The 21,321-nt window shown below is 43.5% G+C and overlaps 1 protein-coding gene and 1 long non-coding RNA gene across 5 annotated transcripts in view; one reads left to right on the top strand and one right to left on the bottom strand.

The window, feature by feature from the left end:
* The window catches only part of SETBP1 (SET binding protein 1), a 382,992-nt gene that overhangs the window by 15,418 nt on the left and 346,253 nt on the right, over positions 1-21,321 (top strand). For 3 of the 4 annotated variants that reach the window (XM_033177871.1, XM_033177872.1, XM_033177874.1), the window contains exon 2: positions 5,686-6,343. In XM_033177871.1, coding sequence (XP_033033762.1) covers positions 5,858-6,343 — 486 coding nt within the window. In that variant the 5' untranslated portion in view covers positions 5,686-5,857. Of the gene's footprint in view, positions 1-1,428; positions 1,776-5,685; positions 6,344-21,321 lie in introns of those variants that run through there. The other variant, XM_033177873.1, reaches the window with a different exon arrangement.
* LOC117063956 lies at positions 6,686-20,095 on the bottom strand. Its single transcript, XR_004429180.1, has 2 exons — positions 19,692-20,095; positions 6,686-6,763 (listed from the first exon to the last, which is right to left on the bottom strand). It is a non-coding gene; the product is annotated as an uncharacterized LOC117063956 (long non-coding RNA).

Raw genomic sequence — 21,321 nt, 5'->3', positions numbered from 1 at the left:
TGAAAGACATTCTACAAAGTTTTGAGGCAAAAAGTTCTAGCCTGAGAATTATCTAGTCAACCCAGTGTCTTTTACGTGTGAAGATGAAAGAAATGCCTTGTGGTATGGGAATTTGCAGAGTCCAGAGCCGAGGGAGGACTGAGGATGAAGAGCTTGGGGAAGTTTGCAAAACTTCAGGAATGAAGCAGAGCACTCTTCCTGTATTTGGGATTGTTTGCCTTTAAGACCCGAGAGGTGCGTGTGTTGTTCATGTTTATTTTGTAATAAGGAGCATGGAGTTCTACTACCAAGAAATACGGTAAAACATTTTTGAAAAGTAAAAACCATAAACTAGTGAAGTAGGCCAGGTAACCATCATTTTTTTTTTCAACTTTGTTGATGAGACACTGAGGCTGAAAGAGGCTTATGAGGGCTCCTAAGTGGCATAACTAGGCCAGGAATTTACTTCTTTTGACTCCTGTTGAATATACTAAGGGCCCTATCTCTACCACCTTGTCCTTTTGGAAAGCAACAGTCAGGATGACAGTGGCCTGTATGTACATGGCACCTGAGCAAAGCAGAAGAGTGAGGTGAATGAATGATGCTGGGAAGCTCAGCTTGAGTTGCTTTGTTCATTTGTTAATTCAGCCATCCAGCATTTCTTGAATGTTCATTTTGTGTCGGGCATGGTGCTAGGTGTTAGGATTATGTGGATGAATATAACCCAAGTCCTGCCTGTTCCCAGGAGACTCACAGTACTGCCGTAAGGGAGAAATACTCTCATGTACTCGATAATAATGCCTATGATCTAGTAGCTTGACAAGGGTAATCATATAGACCAGGCACAGTCTAAGACACTGGTTCTGACTCTAGGCCTTCAGAACCACCGAGAGGGCTTGGTAAAAACCGGCGTGTTGGGCCCCAGCTCTGGAGCCCTGATTCAGTAAGTGGAGCTTAAGAACTTGCATTTCCACCAAGCTTCAGAATAAGTAAGAGTTCCCCAGTTGGAGAATGTATTTTAGACTAGGAAAAAATATTCCATCTGGCAGTTTTGGAGGGGAGGGAGGAAGTACTCTGGAACTTATTTGGGTATAAGACACATCTAGCCAAGCAGGATTCCCCTGGCCATTTGGAGAAATAATTCTCTAGGTTCATGCTGTTCATTTTGGAGTGTACCCATAGGTCTATGGCTCTGCAGGGCAAAATTACAAAGTGTTGAGTGTGAAAGAGACTTTAGTCCCAACCCATTCATTGCTAAGGCAAGTGTGGGTCATAAGAGATCGACAAAGTGTGGGTAAAAGACTCAGAGTGGCTTGTCTAGCATCTGACTGCCTGTGAACAGCAGAGCTAGGAATAAAGACTGAGTTTTGGACTCCTATCTCAGTATTCTTTCCAAATACATCTATTTCCTTTCCTTGCCCTTTTGTTTGCTTGGGGCTGACAAGGCTGTTTTCTCCTAAGCAGTTTTATCTTTCCTATCCTCCTCCACTCCCAGCCCCCACTGCCGCCCTGCCTAAGTCCTGCAGGCAGTCATAGAAGGGTTAACTTTTGTTGGACTGAAGGCCTGAGCCAAGTACAGAGTGTCCATTGTGTGCCCGCCCCCTCAGGAGGAGTCACTGACTGCTGGAATGTGACAAGGCAAAACATTTTTACCTTGCCTTGGCTTCCCCAACTCCGTGAGTGCGTGAGCCTGTGCGTGTACTCACACGCGTGTTTTGGCAGGGCTGAATCACAAGAGGACTCGCAGTTGACACCCAGACTCACCAAAAAACTGAACTGTGAATTTGGGGAGGCAGGTACGTGCTGGGAAGAAAGCTAAAAGAGAACAACAGCTTTGTGTGCTGATGAAGTAAACAGACAGGTTAGGTTTCTTTGCTGTTTCTTTTGAAAGCTTATTTTATTTTATTTTTCTAAGATGAGGGTCACATATGGACACCAGGGGCTGGATTATAATCCTCAGGATAGGCAGCAAATTTGGCCAGGGCTGCTGCCTGGGTGGGTGGAGCTGCAGTGGGAGTAATTTGAACTATAAGACTTTGAATAGCTGTCAGGGGGCGAAGCCATTTTCATTCAGAAAAAAACCTTGAAGTCCTCCAAGCACCTAGTCCTGCAATGGGCGCTATGGGTAATGTCAGCATTATATAACCACAGTTAGTCTCAGCCTGAGGCTGAGCTGCAATCATGTTAGAAAAATAAGATTTATATGCTCAAAACAACTAGAAGACAATACAAGGCTGGTATTTAGTGACGAACTATACAGCTGGGTGCAATGTCATTCCAGCCAAGGAGTGAGCACCATGGTCTGGAGTTTACAGAATATTGCCATGGAGAAGTGAAGACTTGGGGATGACCTGGAAATATGGAAAGGCTTGGGATCTTTTGATTCATTTGTTTATTCATTCCTTCATGCAACAAACATTCAGCGAACACCAATTGCATGGTCGGCATTGCAAGGATGAGAGGAAGTGGATATAAGAACAGATTCTGTATATTTTGAAAATTACCAAAAGAACTAGGTATAACATTGCTGTGGAGACTAGTTTGACTTGAGTAGTGAGTGCAAGTTGGTGGCTAATTTGCTTTGGTCTTTTAAGGTGAGACAAGTATGAAAAGTCTGGAATAGATGAATTCCTAAAGATTAAGGCTATTTGAAACTGCATTACTGTTTTACCTACAGTATTTATTATGACATACTCACATTGCCCTGGTTTGGGTCTTCAAGCAACATGAATGAAATTTCAGCTGAACCTTCTTATGGCCCCCTGCCTCTAACATCAGTTTCCCTTAATCCCACCCTCACACCATGTACCAGAATTATCTTACTAAAGCATAGCTTTGATATTATTCCTTCCCTGCTGCCATTCCTTAAATGGCTTCACATTACCTGTAAGATAAAATCCAAACTCGTTAGCGTAACATTCAAGGATGTTCATGACTTTGCCATGACCTTTTATTTCTAGCCGTATCTCTCACAGGTTTCCAGTTTCTACCATACTTCCTAGCCAAACGTCAATTCCCTCTTTCTTCTGCATAACCCTGCACATGCCTGCCCGGGACGTGGCATCATGCCTTCCCTTTATCTGCCACGTCTTCCTTCTTCCTGCTCTACCTAGGAAACCTCCATCAAGATCAAAGATCTGTCTTGTGTTCTCCTTGAAGCCTTTCTGTGTAGTTTCCTAGCTATCTACACCTTGCCCAAGTGGAAAAAACTTTTTCTTCCTTTTGATTCTGTCCTTTCTTATAGTACATATAAAGTTCTGCTTTGTTTTAGAGAGATTTGTCAAATCTCCTATCAAAAGCATAACTTCCTGGAGGAAAGAGATTGTATTTTCCTTGTATCTTAGTATTTTGATTTGAGGAGAACTGAAAAAAAATTTTTGAATTGAATTTTTTTTTTTTATGGATCTCTTATGACTTGAATTTTAAGTTTTGGAACTTTGTCTTGTACACATAGTTAAATGTAAGAGATGATTGTTTCATTTATTTCACTCTGAAGTGAACCTTTTTTTAATGGAAGGTATTTTCTTAATATTAATAATATATTCGCTGTATAAGCCCATCAATTCATCGGAAGTTTAGAGTTCACCTTCTTTTATTGTTTCACAGAATCTGTAACATATATTTCCCTACTCTGGTTCAAAGGTCCAAATGGATTTCATTTAGGAACTTTGTATATATATGCCTTGCCTTTTCTCCTAAAATCTACCTGGGGAGATTTTATAGGTATTAGAGAATTAAAATGTCATTGGAGATTCCTGCCAAAGGGAATAGACTCTGAACATTACTGCCATAAGAAAACATGGCTTGCAATTTGCATGGATCTGGGATACACACGGAGAAAGACCTACTGGATTCTTACCACTTGACAAATGGGGAAATGCCCTAAGGTAGTACATTGATGTCTCCAACAGCTGGAGTGGTGTCTGACACTAGTAAGAGAGGCCTCCGTAAAGTCAACTTGAGTATAACTTTTTAAAAATGATGTGTGTTATTGGGCAGATAAATCTAGATGAGACCAAAGATCTTATCAGTAAAAGAAACATCAAGTGTCATCTGGTCTAACTTCTCCCCACCTCCCAAAGTGGAGACTTTGTCCGTCCTGTAGCGTGGGTCACAGGTGGCTGTTTTCAGTTTTGGCTCAACAGTGTCAGTGAAGATGCTCTTGCTCTCACTAGGCAGCTTCTTCTTTTTTAGAAAAGCTGTATTCATTGAATCTTCCCTGAAGTGGAAGCAGTTGTAAATGAGTCTTTCTGCAAAGCTGAGCATTTTCCGGTAGCTGATGCTCCTGGGCTTCTCTGGGGAGCAGGGTCCATGTTGGAGCCTGGGCTGCCTTCCTGGCTGGCTTCCTCATGGGGCGTCAGCTAAAAATGTGCTGATTCTGGAGAGAGAAGACAAACGTCTGGTCTTCAGACTTCCAGTTCTTGGTTATTCTGAATGTGGCTTTGCAGGCAGCATTGGGCATTTTCTGGTGGGCACATTTGCCAGCCACTTCTTTAAATTGATGGGCTCAGAGGTAGAAACCTAAGATGAACAGTTATGTCTTTTGCTGGGAAACTTAAGTGTTCAGCAGCTGAGAAGGCTTGAGTGTGATCCAGCCTACAGCCTAAGGGCGGGAGGATGTGATGTTTGTAGCCCCAGGGCTCTTGGTTTTCTCTTGAGAGTGAGCATTTGGGCTTCCTTTTGGGCTTTGAAAATTATGAGTATGAATTGGGAATAATGGAACGTGGGGTGAAGAAGCGTGAAGGCAAGTTTAGCTGATCCTGAGATAGTTCGGAGAGAGCCTAACTGATTTTTCTCTTCTCATCTTGGAAGAAGGTAGAGAGGAAGATCCTGGGGGGACTCCTGACACTTCCACAGGCCTATAAAATGCTCCTTCTCTTCCTTTTTCTCTTTTGCTGCTGTGGATACACAATACTACTTCATTTAAGAAACCAGAAAGGGAATTACAACTGTCTAGAAAGGCTATTTTTATCTAAATAATTGATAATGATTAAATACCTCCTTTTTATGTCAGAAACATTTGTTGAGGTTGTTTTCCATTAATCACAGTGTTATAAGTGATTTGCCACTGAACTCTTTTTATTTTCTTTTTGTGAGCCTCACACCTAAGCTTTGCATTTGCTTGAAGAAATAGAGAGGTCTTTGCATAATTGAAATAATGCATAGTGAAAAATGATAAAGGTAAAACAGTTAAGAGATAGGCTGAATGCCCCTCCTCCAAGTGGGTGGAGAGTTTGGCCCAGGCAGCATGGGGGTTGTGCTCAGCTTTGCAAACTGTTCTTCACATGTGAGAGAGAAGTGGTGCAAAAAGCCAACCAAATACAGTTCCAGCAGACCTGAGCCTCAATACTTCAGACTTCCCTTTCGTCATGATTGGTTTTAACAGTGACTCACGGCTGAAGCTTCAGTATAAAGAAACCTCTAGCTTGCTACCGGGCTGGAGAACTCGCACCTCTTATCTTTTTTCCTGGGCCTACAGCCATAAAATTAATAGCAATCCATTATGAAGGCATGTGTGAATGTGTTTTTCCCTCTGCTCTAGTAAAATCTAATTTGGGGATGTGCTTATTCTGGTTAGATGTCTTTCCATCACTTTTTTTTTCTGGATGCCATAGACAAGTGGAAAGGGGCCTCTAGAAGTTAGATTGTGTAACCTTTGAGGTCATTTTCCTTTCTGCCATGCCTAACTGTCTCTTTGCTTCTCAGTTGCAGATCTGATCTCTTCTGAACACCTCATCGTGTCTCCATCCCTGGGAATCTGACCCCAGCAACTGGACCATTTTGTTCTTGGAATTTTGGGTGTCCTCTCTTCTCACCTTTCCCTTTTCCCTTTTCCCCTTCCCCCTCCTGAGAACTCCTGAAGACTGTAGAGATTGTCATGGAGTCCAGGGAAACCTTAAGCAGCTCCCGGCAAAGAGGGGGCGAGTCAGACTTCCTGCCAGTCTCCTCAGCCAAGCCCCCAGCTGCTCCTGGCTGTGCAGGAGAACCTTTGCTCTCCACTCCAGGACCTGGGAAGGGGATCCCGGTGGCCGGAGAACGCATGGAGCCAGAGGAGGAGGATGAACTAGGCTCAGGGCGGGATGTGGATTCCAACTCCAACGCGGACAGTGAGAAATGGGTGGCAGGAGATGGTTTGGAAGAGCAGGAATTTTCTATCAAGGAGGCAAACTTCACAGAGGGAAGTCTGAAGCTAAAGATTCAGACCACAAAGCGGGCTAAGAAACCCCCAAAGAATTTGGAGAACTATATATGTCCACCTGAGATCAAGATCACCATCAAGCAGTCTGGGGACCAGAAGGTGTCCCGTGCTGGAAAAAATAGCAAAGCCACGAAGGAGGAAGAAAGAAGCCACTCCAAAAAGAAGGTAGGAAGCACTGTCTTATAGTTGTTTTTGTTTGTTTCTCTGTTTTTGCCATTTTATCCTCAACTTCTTAGGGTCTATTTATATATTATACTTGACTCTAGAACAACATGGGGTTGGGGACTCAGACCCCTGCACAGTTAAATCTGTGTGTAACTTTTGACTTCCCCCAAAACTTAACTACTAATAGCTTGCTGTTGACCGAAGCCTTACTGGTAATATTATCAGTTGATTAACACTGATTTAATATATTATATTATATATATTATATGTATTATATACTGTATTCTTTCAAAAAGTAAGCTAGAGAAAAGAAAATGATCTTAAGAAAATCAAAAACAAGAAAAAATATATTTGCTGTTTATTAAGTGGAAGTGCACCATCATAAAGGTCTTCATCCTCATTGTCCTTATGGTGGGTAGGCTGAGGATGAGAAAGAAGAGGGAGGGTTGAAAGTCTTGCTATCTCAGGGGTGGCAGAGGTAGAAGAAAATCTTCATATAAATGGACTCTTGAAGTTCAAGCCCGTGTTGTTCAAGGGTCAACTGTACTTATCTACTCATTAATTACCAATCTCCTTGATGGAATATTTAAGGACTCAAGAAGAAACACCTCTGCTATAATCTTGGTATAGTATCTAGTTCATTATCATATCTTCTGCATGTCTGATAGCAATAGCTATAGAATTGTAATTTTGGAGAGTTCCTGTCTATTGTATAACAGCCAATTGTCTGGCTCAGCTAAGCCATAACAAAATTTTTAGTATTTTTTTCTTTGTTTGCATTAGTTTTCATAGTTAGGAGTGAGATATTTAAAAATTTGGGTTAATCAGAACAGTCAAGAATTGTTAAAATCTCCTTTTGATTTCAGTCATTACTACTGTAAATCTTCCTAAGATGAGTCACTCGCCTGACTATGGAAGCCCTGTCTTTGTAGTAACTAAGACTCTCACAGAGCTGAAAACTCATCATTGTGAAAGCCAGTGATGCGCATTAGAACTGGAACTGTAGAAAACCAAAAAAAGGGGCAAGTGATTGGCCTGAATCTCTGTCCAATACATCATGGACTTTTAAGATTGGGCATTGACTTAACTTGGTTGGTTGTTATTTTCCTCCTAAAAGTCAAACATGGATGTGCAAAGTAGCTAGACAGGTGGTTGGTGGTGTCAATTGGTTGGGAATGAATGAGTTCATATTTCATTGAATTTATTTTGTATATTAGGGAGTTACAGTGACTTACAGTGACCTCCCTTCCTGTGTGTGGCACTCAGCTGTGATAGCAGAGGACTGCCTTAGTATAGTAAGTTTTTGTCTTCGAGACTCTTTGGGACTTGGGGATGGCCCTGAAAGAAGCCCTTTTACTGACAGAGTTTTGGGGTTCTAGGTTGTAGGTGTTAATCATAGTCTTTGTCACTCTCTCCCTGACATTTGATCATTTATTTGGGCTCTAGCTATGTGGATTAGCTAAATATGGCACAAATGAATGAACTTCTCTTCTTTATAGCCCAAAGATAATCCATAGCATTTCTGTTACCATTAGGTTTTGTTTTGTTTTTAAGCTTTGGGGTAGTTATTTTCATTAAAACCACTAGGAATCATATTATTTCTTTAGCACAGGGGGCTTGTGTCCATCCTTATACTGGGTGTTGTGACTGATCTTGTTGCATTTAAAATTCAAAGAATGGGCTAGAAGAGACTTTCTGGGTGACTGACTCATCACAGTTTGCCCAAAAAATCTCTCTTGGTTTCAAGACTGAAAATTCTGCATCCAGAAATTGTCCCAGTTCCTAACAAACTGGGACAATTGGTCACCTTAGTTTAACATTTTGGAAGACAAAAGAACTTTTAGAAATTGGTTTGTTTTGCCAGAACATAGAGGTCGTGCTCTCTCCTCCCCCATTACAACTTTGCAGTGATTTCTGGGTATTCTGTCGTGAAACCAAAGGTTTAATCTCCACACATACAGAAACTTCTGAACTTCGGGCAAGAAAATGCAATAGTTCAAATCAGGCTCTGAAAGTGAGGCTTTGCGTTGGAGTTGGGTCTCTTCAGATACGAAAATGAATATCTTTGTTTCTGGCCATTGAGTTGGCCAGTTCTTTGTGTGTTGTTGTATTTTTGGGTGGGTGGGTTGTCTTGAAAAATGGTTATCCTTTGTCTCCATCACCTTCACTGCCAGGATTTAAGCAGCAACCCACAATTTTGGGAGTTCAAACCCAAATTCACTGCCCTAAAAAGAGAGTACCTTGTCCTGATTAGGTACCACTTTTCCTAAAGCCACTGATTGTCCCCAGATATAGCTTTCTCCCCATTGGAACACACCAGAATAAGCTTTGGAATCTGTACCATCGGGATGATTTCAAAGCTGAAATGTGCAGTGGACCTTGGTGCTCATATCTGAAGTTCTCAGGCTGGTCGTTTTCATCCAAAAAGCTGGATGCTCTTTGTGGACTTTATGGGAAAGCAATAAAATTGCTCGTTTGAATATGTGATTTGCCTTTTTTTAATAAGCATTTTTATGCCTCAGCAATTGAAGGGGACAGAGAGGAAGGAGAAGGACTGAAATGCAATGCACAGTGCTCTTTATGATGATGCTGTGATGGGAATACCCTTCAAAACTTTTTGATTGTTAGAAACTTGCTTCATGTGATACTTCTCCACCCTTCTTACGTTTATTCATGCCTAACACTGTTACTTTCCAGAAATGAATTAATAAAGCTATCATCACTGAGTCTCAATTACTTGATAGATGACAGGAACATTCTCTGATCTCTATGGGATGAGAATGTTAACTTTATTACCCTTCAAATTCCTGCTGTTTTGCAACCAGAGAGTAAGCAAAGGCTAAAGCTGAGGGTGAGATGTGGAAACCTTGACTACTGTGTGTGTGGGAAAGTTTAGTGGCATAAACTTGCAGAATTTACTTACTTATTATGAATGAGAAGTATGTGATCAGTAATTTGGCACAGAATGGATGAGGATGAGGTTTTGTAAGCAACCCACCAGCATCTAATCCTGAAGTCACCTTCTGGATCTATTTTTATAAGTTGTACCACTTTTTGAATAAGTGGACATGGAGTGGCCTCTGGGAAGCAGGTCCTACACTAGGAGCTAGAAAGGAAGCCCTGTTAAGCTGATCTTTGAGCTGGTAGCGATTCCTGCTAGGGAGTCATCTGAATATATGTGCTGACTTTGAGCCGGGGTTGGCAAACTATAGCCCCTGGGCCAAATCCAGCCCCCTGCTGCCTGTTTTTGTATTGCCCCCAAGGGAATAATGTTTTTTTACATTTTTAAAAGGTTGGAAGAACATCAAAAGAATAGTATTTTGTAATATGTGAGGCATATGAAATTTAAATTTCAGTGTTTATAAATAAAGTTTTATTGGAACACAGCCAAGTTCATTTATTTATGTTTTGTCTCTGACTGCTTTTTACTATAGTGGCAGAGTTGAGTAGTTGTGACAGAGGTACTATGACCTTCAAAGATTCGACTATTTACTCTCTGATCCTTACAACAAATGTACATTGATCCTTAACTTAGGGTAAGGACATAGAGTTTCAGGCTAACAAAGGTTTTGTTTTATTTTGTTTTGCTTTTCATAATTCAGCCTCTGAGTTTGGAGGCTGGGGGGAATTAGGTGTTATCTTATGTGCTGCTTTTTGTTGTTGTTTAAGTGAACCAGTTAATTTTGCTGAAGTCATTGCTTGACAGCCTCAGGCAAAGACAACTTATATGGGATCCCAAATGATTTTCTTTTTCACTGGTGTTTGTAAAGAAAGCTCTGTGTGATAAGGGTAGCATGACTTACATATTATAGGCTAGTTCTCTGTGACGTTAACTCTAGGTATACATGTTCCACTGCTTTGGGAGGAAGGCATTTATGTCTAGTATTGTTAACAGCCTTGTTCCAAATTTTAAACCTAGGGCTGGCTCTCCAAACTGGAGAGAGATTATAGATGGTCAGGGAACATCGCCACTTAAGTGGTGAGTTGTGAGGAGGAGCCCATGTACTACCTCCCTGGCTCAAGGATGCACGGACTCTTCTAACCAGGATAAAAGTCTCTTTTCTTCCATATAAAACTAGGATAGGAATTGAGATGCTATTTGGGAGAGGGTCTATGATGAGTGGATTTACATGAGGTGTGAAAGCAGCATTTGGTAGAAGTAGGGGCTGAGGGGAGAGCTCAGAACCTACTTCAGGGCCTCTGAACTCTCCTTTGGACAGGTCTAATTTTGCAGATGGATGCTACATGTGTAACTTGTTCTTTATCATGGGACCAACGTGGTTGCATCTTAAACTTACTCAGGTAAGTGACTTAATAACTTACACTTCCTCAGGTTCCCTGCTAGGTGATTAGATTAAAACGACAGAGAACATGAAGATGAGTCTCTGGAAGAATGTTCCAGTAGTGGGACACGGTGGCTTGCACCTGTAATCTCAGCACTTTGGGAGGCTGAGGTGGGTGGATCACTTGAAATCAGGAGTTCGAGATCAGCCTGCCCAACATGGAGAAACCCCATCTCTACTAAAAATACAAAAATTAGCCAGCCATGGTGGTGCATGCCTATAATCCTAGCATCTTGGGAGGCTGAGGCAGGAGAATCGCTTGAACCCAAGAGGCAGAGGTTGCAGTGAGCTGAGATGGTGCCACTGCCCTCCAGCCTTTTTGGATGACACAATGAGACTCAATCTAAAAAAAAAAAATTCCAGTAGTGACAGGGTTTTGAAGAGTTTCCAAGCTGGGCAGGGCTTAGCAGCTCTTCTCTTTCCTGAGGATGTTAGGAGTCAAGGACACCTGCCTAGATTCAACAGCAAGATCAGGGCATGGGAGTTCCAGATGGATGCCATACAGTGACTCAGGGTAGGACATGTGGTGTGATGGTCTGACACCAAGCAGCTTTGTGAATCTGGATCTGCAGTATGAGTTTGCTGAAACCCTAGTTTCCTCATCTGCCAAATACAGGTGATGATTTCTACATGATATAACTCAGAGGAAGATCTTAGAAGAAAATGGATAATTTACAGAGTACACATCATCATAATAACTCTGATTTCTTGAGCTACATGGCAGACCCTCTGCTAGCTGTTTTACATTACTCACCTTATCTATTAGTCCTCATAACAATCCTGCCAGGCAAATCTTATTTATTTATAGGAACTTGAGGCTCAGATTGCTTCTAAGGAGGAGGAGCTGGAAGGGGCAAGGTTTTCCTATGAAGCCAATTCTATTAGACTCCAATCAAATGTGTATTACAGTCTCTAAGTTGCCACACCCTATAAAAGTAAAGGATTTCTGGAAGCTGAGGATCACTAGAGTGTTTCTTCCATACTTTCTCATATAGCTGGGGTGGCACAAGCATAATCTGGCACATTTTCCTTAATTCTAAGTTTTCCATGGTTTTGAGAGAGCATTCAAATCTCACTAGTTAAAGCCCTATTTTTTTTTCATTTATTGTATTTACAAATTTTATTTGCTTTTGACAAAAATACAACTTCTGTTTCATTTCTTTGGATTTAATTTTTCCTCCTCTCCAGTTCCATTGGGAGATCTTATTTCCTCCTGTAGCAAGGACTTCAACCTTATACCCATCAAGTGCCTGCCATGGTCCTAGAAACGCATTCAGGATTTGTCTTGGTCTAGACCATCATCATATGCGTAGGGAAAGACTCTTGTATTCTGTCCTGAGCATTCACAATCTGCTTTTGTGAAGCCAAATAAGTTGTGCACTAATTTCCTCCTTACACAAAGAGCAAACACACAAAGTATGAATGGGAAAAATGTTTCTTAGGTGTTGTTGATGGGAAGAGAGGTTGGCATCAGATTGCAGAGATCAATGAATGTCAAATAAATGAGTTTGGATTTAATTCTGTAAGTAGCAGCAGTGCTCAGAGGGCTTTGAATCAGAGAGAAGGAACCGTTGCAGGGGTGCTGGGGAATTTGGTGAGAGTGACTCTGTGCAGAGGAGCTTAAAATGGGAGACATGAAAGTGGAGCCTTTTGTAACACAGTTGTGAGCAAGGAGTGATTGCTCTAGGGTTCTTCCCTTTTCCTGGCATGTCCTGAGAAGCACATTTCTCTCTTGACCTTTAATGGTCGTAGCAATTTTGTTTACAGGTGGGTGAGGAGGGGGCTATGAGAAGAAGTGTTTGGCAGAGGGTGAAGGGTGGCTTGCTTTGCCAAGGGTGCAGGTTGCCTGAACTCTGGCTGCTGCACCCATGGTTTTCTCCTCCTCCACCCTAGTGGGTGGCTCAGAGAGCCTTCTACTCTCCTGGTGGTTCAAGTGTCCCTCCCTTGCCATCCTCTTTTGTCAGCACTTTCTCTGGTCATTCCCAAGTTTTCTGCTTTACAGAAGACTTGGCCTCTCTTCTTCTGGGGGTGGGAATGTGGTGTTTCAAACTCCTGGGAGTATGAGCTTTTTCCTCCACAACGTCCTCATCCTGACTTGGAGATCAGGTCTCCCTAGCATTTCTACACAAGAGGTCGAATTTCCCCTCTTGTTTCATTTTAGTTTTTATCTCCTGAGATTTAAAAACGTTTTTGTTTTAAGTACCACATTTCTATATATTCATGAGAATGCCTGGAAATTTGTTTCCTGATAGATTTCTCCCTGATTATGTTATAGCTAAAGCAGCAGGGAATGCGGGGAACGACCTTTTCTGCATGGCAGCAGGGAGCATTGGACATGTCAACTGAAAGTATGAGGGAAAGAACCTTGGCCTTGGAGATGGGAGCCCTGGGCACCGGCTCTGCCTCTGTGACTCACAATCACATTCAGCCAGCGTACTTTACCTCCCTGCGTCTCAGCTTCTACATATTCCAAAAGAAAAGATGAAGAAGAAAAACAAAGCAGCATTTTCCCTCCGAGGTCTTGTTTCTGTTCTATAATCTAGAAACTTTAAGGACCATTCTGTTTCATCAGCAGGGCAAGTGTTTCTCTTTAAGAACGCTCGTTACTATAAACAGATTTTTGACCTCTGTTTGGAACCACTGTTCCGTCATCAGATTGTTTCCTTTTAGCACCAAATGTCAAAAGATCTAAAATCATGCGAGCAAGGGTCAGAGTTGAGCTTAAAATGTGGTGATTTACCAAACTTGTGTTCCATAAGTATATTCTGGGAATATTTGGTTATCCCTCAACCCTGTCTTCTATTTTTCCCTTTTTTTCTTCCTGTGTTTGGATTCTCTGGGGGTTTAAAATATGTAGCTTGGCTGTTTCCTCCTGGTTTGGTGTTCTCTTGTTTGCTTTTTTTTCTCTTTGGACTCCCCCAAGGAAGGTTTTTTGGTGAATTCTATGCCATTGGAAATGCATCTGGCAGAATAGCCAGCAGAAAACTGTGTTCTGTTCAGACAGGAAGTCATTTATTCTCTGAAGCATGGCTAGTATGCTCTGTATGTGAAATTCTAGGTGAGGAGTGCAGGGTCTGTTAGAAAGAGCCTCCACTCTGGGAATGGATTAGAACTCAGATACCCTGATTCCAGGAACGTGGTCTCTCTGCCTCTGAACAGAGACAGGCTGCAAAACCTTAGGCAAGACTTAACCTCTTGAAATGTTTCCTGACAGTTGGAAAATCAGGGATAACAGCAGCCCCTCCTTGTTGATGTCACTGTAGTGAGGTTGAAATTGTCTGTTGGGCACTTAGGACAGCACTTTGCTCAGTATGTCCTGCTCTCATTGCTGTTTGGCGTCTCTCCCGGCTGACCACCCACAGGAACTTCCTTAGTTGAGGCACAGAGTAGGCACACAGTGATCTGCAGTGGTGCTGGGCACTTGGAAGGCCTGGACTGTGTTGCATTATATGTTAACTGGGGGGCAGTACCAGGGCCTAATCTCTGATGCCTGGAGAAACATCTATGAGTTGAGCATATCACTAATGATTTTTTTTTTTTTTTTTTTTTTTGGTGTTGGTGGTAGGAATTGCTATAGGGATTTATTTAGAGATAGTTCAAAGGTCTTTTATCTCTGTGGTCATTTATCTGCCAAACGGGGATGACTGCTGAGCACAAAGGATGACTCAAAATGAAACTTTCAAAGCAGTGTCAAAGGAACCACCAAGTGGGGTTCAGCTGGTGGCTGCTACTCTTCCAGCATTTGCAAAGTCGGCCCCTCTTCCTCATCGTTGCAATTTTACATCCTCAAAAAGTCCTCTCATTGCCTCATTGCTAGTTGACCCGCAGTTATATTTCCTTTTTTTTTTTTTTAATAAAAGGCAAGAGAAAAAATCCCTTTTTGCCTTTTCCTACCACATTGTGACTCTTCTGATTCCTGCAAGTTTAAGTTAAAAACATCCCACCTTCAAGCTACAAAATGCAGCATATCCCAGGACATCCCCCACCTGCCTTGCTTGTTTATTAGACACAAGTGGCTTTGTTCAGGAAGTTACTGGGAGCCGCTAAGGATAGTCAAGGTGGAGAACACAGGGTGGGGTCTCAGAGTCCGAACTGAGGCCTTGGTTCGGGTTCCTGACAGCATTAAATATAGAAAATAAACAGCACAAGGCCTTGAAGCCATGCATTTTAGGAGTTGTTTTTTTTTTTTTTTTTTTTTTTTGAGATGGAGTCTCACTCTGTCACCCAGGCTGGGGTTCAATGGCAGGTTTTTGGCACACTACAACCTTTGCCTCTGAGGTTCAAGCAATTCTCCTGCCTCAGCCTCCCAAGTAGCTGGGTCTACAGACCCATGCCACCACACACGGCTAACTTTTGTATTTTTAGTAGAGATGGGGTTTCACTGTGTTGGCCAGGCTGGTCTCAAACTCCTGACCTCGTGATCTGACCGCCTCAGCCTATCAAAGTGCTGGGATTACAGGCGTGAACCACCGCACCCAGCCAGGAATTTTTTAATATCCACAATAAACTAAAAATTTGTGTTATACTTTGCACACAGCCAAACTGCTTTGGGGAAAGTGTTTCAACATGTATGGTCCTCAGAGTGACTTGACTTGGAAGGTTGACATTAAGGCTCTGGTCACTCCCCTCTGGAGCCATCAGTGGTCAGAGGAAGAGGCTACCAGAGAGGAGGGCAGGAGTTAAGTAGACCCAGGTCCTCAAGAGGTGTACAGACAGACACAACACCTTCACTGATTTTTAGCCACACCATGTCATATCGAGTCGGCCTGAGGCTGAATTATATATTGACTGGTGGATCAGTGAGCCCCTGCAGCTGGGGGAGTGCAAGCTGAGGCCGCCACCTGAGTGTGTTGAACAGGAACACCCACAGCCCTACATTGCGAGAGATTTGAACCATGCAACTTTTTTACTCTTTTCTTTCCCTCCCTCCTCCACATCCCTTCCCCACTCCTCCCCCCTCCCCTCCTCCTCCCTCCTCCTCCCTCCCTCCTGATTGTTTCTGCTGCTTGGCCCTGGCTGTGGGTAAACTCCAGCACTGTAACTTCATCCTGGAGACCCCCAGCTCCCTCCCTCCGTTCCTCCCTCCCTCCCTCCCTCCCTTCCTTCCTTCCTTCCTTCCTCCCTCCCTCCCTCTCTCCCTTCCTCCCTCATTCCCTCCTTCCCTCTCTCTCTCCTTCCCTCCCTTCTTTCCTTTCTTTCTTTGTTGCCTTTTTTTTCCTTTTTTTAAAAACAGGGTCTTGCTCTGTTGCCTAGGCTGGAGTGCAGTTGTGCAACCATAGCTCACTGCAGCCTCAAACTCCTGGGCTCAAATGATCCTCTCAGCTCAGCCTACTGAGTAGCTAGGACTGCAGGTGTGCACCACCACATCTAGCTGATTTATCTTTAAAAATTTTTTTTTTGGTAGAGATAGGTCTTGCTATGTTTCCCAGGCTGGTCCTGAACTGGCCTCAAGCGATCCTCCTGCTTTGGCCTCCTGAAGTGTTGGGATTACAGGCCACTGGCCTGGCCTGACTACACCACCTCTAGGGCACTTCCCCATTTTCCATAGTACCCCAGTGGATCTTGCCCTATGAAGGCAAGGGCCTCCCTGTGTATCTTGAGTTTGCATTTCTCTCTGAATTCCCAGGTTGTTGTATTTTTCTCCCTGCCTGCCCCTTCTTCCCTGGGCCAACTTCCCTCACCTCCCCACCAGCCTGTGACCTTACACGGGAAACAATTGAGACCTTTATTTACTCTGAGAAGTTTGAGCAGTTCCCACCTCAGTACCTGGCCTGTGAGGCCATTCGATAATCATCATTAGTATGAAATGCAGGTTGCTTTGGTGTGTTTTCTAGACCTTGTTTATTGTGGTTTCCCCCCATCCCCCACCAGATGGTCTTCTTTGCCTCCCACGAGTTTCTAGCCAGTTTCACAGTGGGGGATAGGAGGATGGGGGTGGGTAGAAAATTCTTAAAAGGAGATAGAGAGCAGCTCTGTCCCTCTAGGTGGGCCACACACCATGTCTTGCCAATAAGAAGCAATCATTTGCAAATATAAATTTGCCCAGGAGTGTGGACAGCCTTTTATGCCAGGCCAGTTAGTTCATTTGTTTAGTGTTGTTCATGAGAACTCAGCTCAGGAATTTCAGCATTTTTTACAACACATAGTACCCCTGCAGAACCAACTTAAAGCAGTAGCTCCTCATGGTGGATCATGGGTTCTGTAGTGTACAATGGGACTGTCCATGATTTCTCCATTCTTATTATTTGGGGGCAGCATTATGTATAAACTAACTTATTTGGGTGTATGATTCTTCCTGTGTTATCAGGTTCCTGAACTAACCCAGTCTTCCTGCTTGATTCCTACCATTTAGATAAATGGCAGGGCAGTGTTTCTGATTGGGCTTGTGTGCTACTGGATCATGAAGGAAGGCAAGATGAGAAGTTGAATTCATTGAGGACACAGGTGAGAATCAGGCATCTGGTCATTAGGCAGGAGAAGACTGACAACAGAAGCTCTGTGTCGAAAGAAAGGCATAGGTCCACAACTGAGTCACGCTTCCAGAATCGTGGATATTGCTAGAAATTAGAAGGACCTCTGAGCATTTCTCTTTCAGCGTCCCTCTTTTTTTTTTTTTTTTTTTTTGAGACGGAGTCTTGCTCTGTCGCCCAGACTGGAGAGTGCAGTGGTGTGATCTCTGCTCACTGCAAGCTCCGCCTCCTAGGTTCAGTCCATTTTCCTACCTCAGCCTGCCGAGTACCTGGGACTACAGGTGCCCGGCACCATGCCCAGCTAATGTTTTGTATTTTGTTTTTTGTTTTTTTTTTTGAGACGGAGTCTTGCTCTGTCGCCCAGGCTGGAGTGCAGTGGCGTGATCTCCACTCACTGCAAGCTCCGCCTCCCGGGTTCATGCCATTCTCGTGCCTCAGCCTCCCGAGTAGCTGGTACTACAGGCGCCCGCCACCATGCCCAGCTAATTTTTTGTATTTTTAGTAGAGATGGGGTTTCACCATGTCAGCCAGGATGGTGTCGATCTCCTGACCTCATGATCCTCCCACCTCGGCCTCCCAAAGTGCTAGGATTACAGGTGTGAGCCACCGCGCCCAGCCTCAGCATCCCCTTAAAGGAACAAAACACACCTTTCCAAACCCCTAAGGCATGGTTATTTGGCTGCTACTCAAAGGCCTTCAGGGAGGGGACGTGCCACCTTTTGCAGCAGCCCTCGTTTTAGAAAGCTCTTTCTTATATTGCAGTAGGCATCCCTTTTAAAGCCTAGATATTTCCAGTTCCTGAAAGTGTTCCTTGTATTCCATGGTTTCCTGGTGCCAAACCACCCTGGTTCTTTTGCTGGGAATACTAGTTTTTCAGTGTCCCTTCTAAAAGGTATAAGTGGGAGAGCTCACAGAACAGAATACAATCCTGGGAGGTGGTCTGGCCCTGCATTATGTCAGGGAATTGTAACTTCCTCTTTTCTAGACACAGTATCTCTATTAACATGACCGCAAGCTGTACCAGCTTTCTAGAAGCTATGTCATTGTTCATATACACTGAACTCAAGGTAAGGAAACCTGCCAAATTAATATTGTCTTATGCTACTTTTGCTGTACAAATTGTCACATCCTATAGTCAGTGGATTCTCTAGGCTAAAATTTAGGTGTTTGCATTATTATCATCTCTTTGTGCACAGTTCTGGGCAGAGATGTGAATCGAATGTTATACAGATGGTCTGGTTTGGGTCTAAGGACTACATGGAAGGCACAGAAACAAGACACTTTTAAATGTAGTGCCCAGCTCAGTCAGAATTCCTTTTCTGTGTATTCTGTAGAGATACATCTCTAGATGGCTATCTGCCTTCTCCGAACCTGGTTTCTCATTTATATAATGACCTCCTTTATCTAAATGAAAGGCCTGTTAAATGTGTGTTGTTAATGGTAAAGCCTATTCTTCTCAATTGTGGTGTAAGCTCCCTGAGGACAGGAGTTATATCTTTTAATATAAGGTTCACTTATTTTTATTTTTCCAGCTTAGATGTTAAACAAGTCCTTCTTAGCTCTTCTTTTTCTTTTCTTTTTTGAGAAGGAGTCTTGCTCTGTCACTCAGGCTGGTGTGCAGTGGCATGATCTCCACTCACTGTAACCTCCACCTCCCAGGTTCGAGCGATTCTCCTGCCTCAGCCTCCCAAGTAGCTGGGACTACAGGCGCGTGCCCCAACACCGGGCTAATTTATTTTGTATTTTTAGTAGAGATGGCGTTTTGCCACGTTGGCCAGGCTGGTCTCAAGCTCCTGACCTCGGATGATCCACCCACCTCAGCCTCCCAAAGGGCTGGGATAACAGGCGTGAACCACCGCTCCTGGCCTTAGCTCTTCTGTTCTATTAATATCAAAACAGCTCCTGCTTAGTCAGCTCTGTGTATTTTGCACTGGTAGTTAGAAACATCTGAAATCTTGTGTCTGTGTGTGTGTGTGTGTGTGTGTGCGCGTGCACGCCTGAGTGCTCTCCTATCCAGATATACTGTAACAGAGCTGAAGCATCTTAATTCTAGAAGTACCTGCAGAGTTTTATGGGGTGTTCAGCCTAAGTGCTATGTGGGGTATAGAAAGATGTTGCCAAGAAGTATTGATCTCAGGACATTCAGGGAAAAAGCCAGGGCATTGTGTTTAATAGGTAACTGTCAAAATATGTGTTCCAGATGATCGTACATGGTGTGGACAATCACATCTGCCCAGCACCTTGACAAAGTATACTCACATCTGCCCAGCTGTTCCTTCTTTTGGGTTTGCTCTTCGTATAGTTAAGCAAAGTTGTTATTTCTCCCTGTTTTATAGACCGGGGAAAGGACTCTGAGGGTTTTAAATGGCTTGCCTGAGCTTACAGCTAATTACTGAGGGGTGGGGGGTGTTTGGGACTCAAACCCTCAGGTCTCCTGGTTTCTGGCAGTAGGAAGCTATCTTTGAAACATTCTACCCTGCCTTGCCCTGCTGAAGCATTTTTAAGAAGAGAATAGTTGAGTCTCTTGAAACTCACCTGATTGTTTCTGCTGCTTGGCCCTGGCTGTGGGTAAACTCCAGCACTGCAGCTTCATCCTGGAGACACATAGCGCCTTTCTTGACTGCCCACAGCCATATTCCTGCTAGAAAACACTGGGCAGGTCACAGCGGCAGTGAGGCGTGGTACGAAGTGATGGGCTGGCAGCAGCACAGGGCTGTGGGATAATAGGCTCGCTGTGACTTAATCCAGAAGTTATTTACAGGGTATTCTAAAGTGTCCTGGTTTGGACTGAGAATGTGGGATTCAGCTGAGGCCCTTGCAAAATAAGATTCCATGAGCGCTGACTAGCCTGAGGCCTGAGGGGAACAGTTTCTCCAATCAAGGGTTCTGGGTCCAAGTCCCTGTTCTGCCTTTACCAAGTCAATCTGTGTTTGCTCATATTTAATAAGGGAGTAATAATGTCACTCTTCTTTCCACATTATTCTGAAGATAATCTGAGCAAATGGCTATAAAACAGTTCTGAAATGTTAACAGTGTAATGGAAATAGAAGGTGTTCTTTAAAACTACTATATAGTAGATTTCCAACAAACTATGGTTGCTAATTGAACTTTTTCATCACTTCCTTCAATATCCTTTTATTCCCTGGCCTCTCTCCTCCGCTGTTCTTAATAAAGCCCCCAGACGTGGCTGTGATGGACAGCAGCTGCAGGTTGGAAGTGGGCGCGTCCAGATACCCACCACATGGTGTAATTGCCCTTTGTGAAATTCTGGGGTGAGAGGTCAGTCCTCTTTGCCCATCTTTGTCACTTCTCAGTCATCTGTATCCTGGTGGCAGTTGTGTTATCCCAGCATCCTTCCCCTACCCCCACCTCCCCCCCCTTCTCCTGGAGCCCAGGAAAAAACCATCTGCTGAGTTGGCTTTCAGAAGATTTTTTTTAAAATACCAATTTCCCTTTGTTCCGAGGCAACCTCCAATCAGGGCTGGTGTCTGCCGGGTTTGGCGAAAGGCTGGTATTGTGTTTCGTGCTCCCGGAGGAAAGGTTGTCCACTTGCTTTTCTTTTTGATTCGATTCCCTGCCATTCTGCAGGAGAGTCAAAGGTTGCAGCTGCTGCTGTCAGCTGTAAGTGGGGGACCCCCTTTTTTAAGAACCTATACGTTAATCCCTTGGCAGGGAGAGAAAAACAAAAAACCAAAGTAGGAAAAATATTAAATCCACCAGTGACAGAAGTTTCTCTTTCTGTGTCCAACCTGTCCCATAAGTCACACCCAGATCCTACTGCTTGCTAAAGGCGAGGCCTTGCTGTCCTTGGAGATTTTCTTGAAGGTTCTTTGGTGTCTAGGCTCTTTATGTTTTCTTATTTCTTTCTGAGAAATGGGAACTGTGTATCAGAAGCATAGGCAAATCATTCTTTTTGTTTGTTTGTTTGTTTGTTTTTGAGACTTAGTCTCACTCTGTTGCCAGGCTGGAGTGCAGTGGTGCGATCTCGGCTCTCTGCAACCTCCACCTCCCGGGTTCAAGCGATTCTCTCACCTCAGCCTCCCGAATAGCTGGGATTACAGTCCTTTGCCACCATGCCCGGCTCATTTTTGTATTTTTAGTAGAGACAGCATTTCGCCATATTAGCCAGGCTGGTCTCGAACTCCTGAACTCAAGTGATCTACCC

Source organism: Trachypithecus francoisi, unplaced genomic scaffold, assembly GCF_009764315.1.
Source record: "Trachypithecus francoisi isolate TF-2019V2 unplaced genomic scaffold, Tfra_2.0 Lachesis_group19, whole genome shotgun sequence".
Classification (NCBI taxonomy): Eukaryota; Metazoa; Chordata; class Mammalia; order Primates; family Cercopithecidae; genus Trachypithecus; species Trachypithecus francoisi.
The sequence above is the reverse complement of the archived record's forward strand: the minus strand, read 5'-3'. Positions and strand labels throughout refer to the sequence as shown.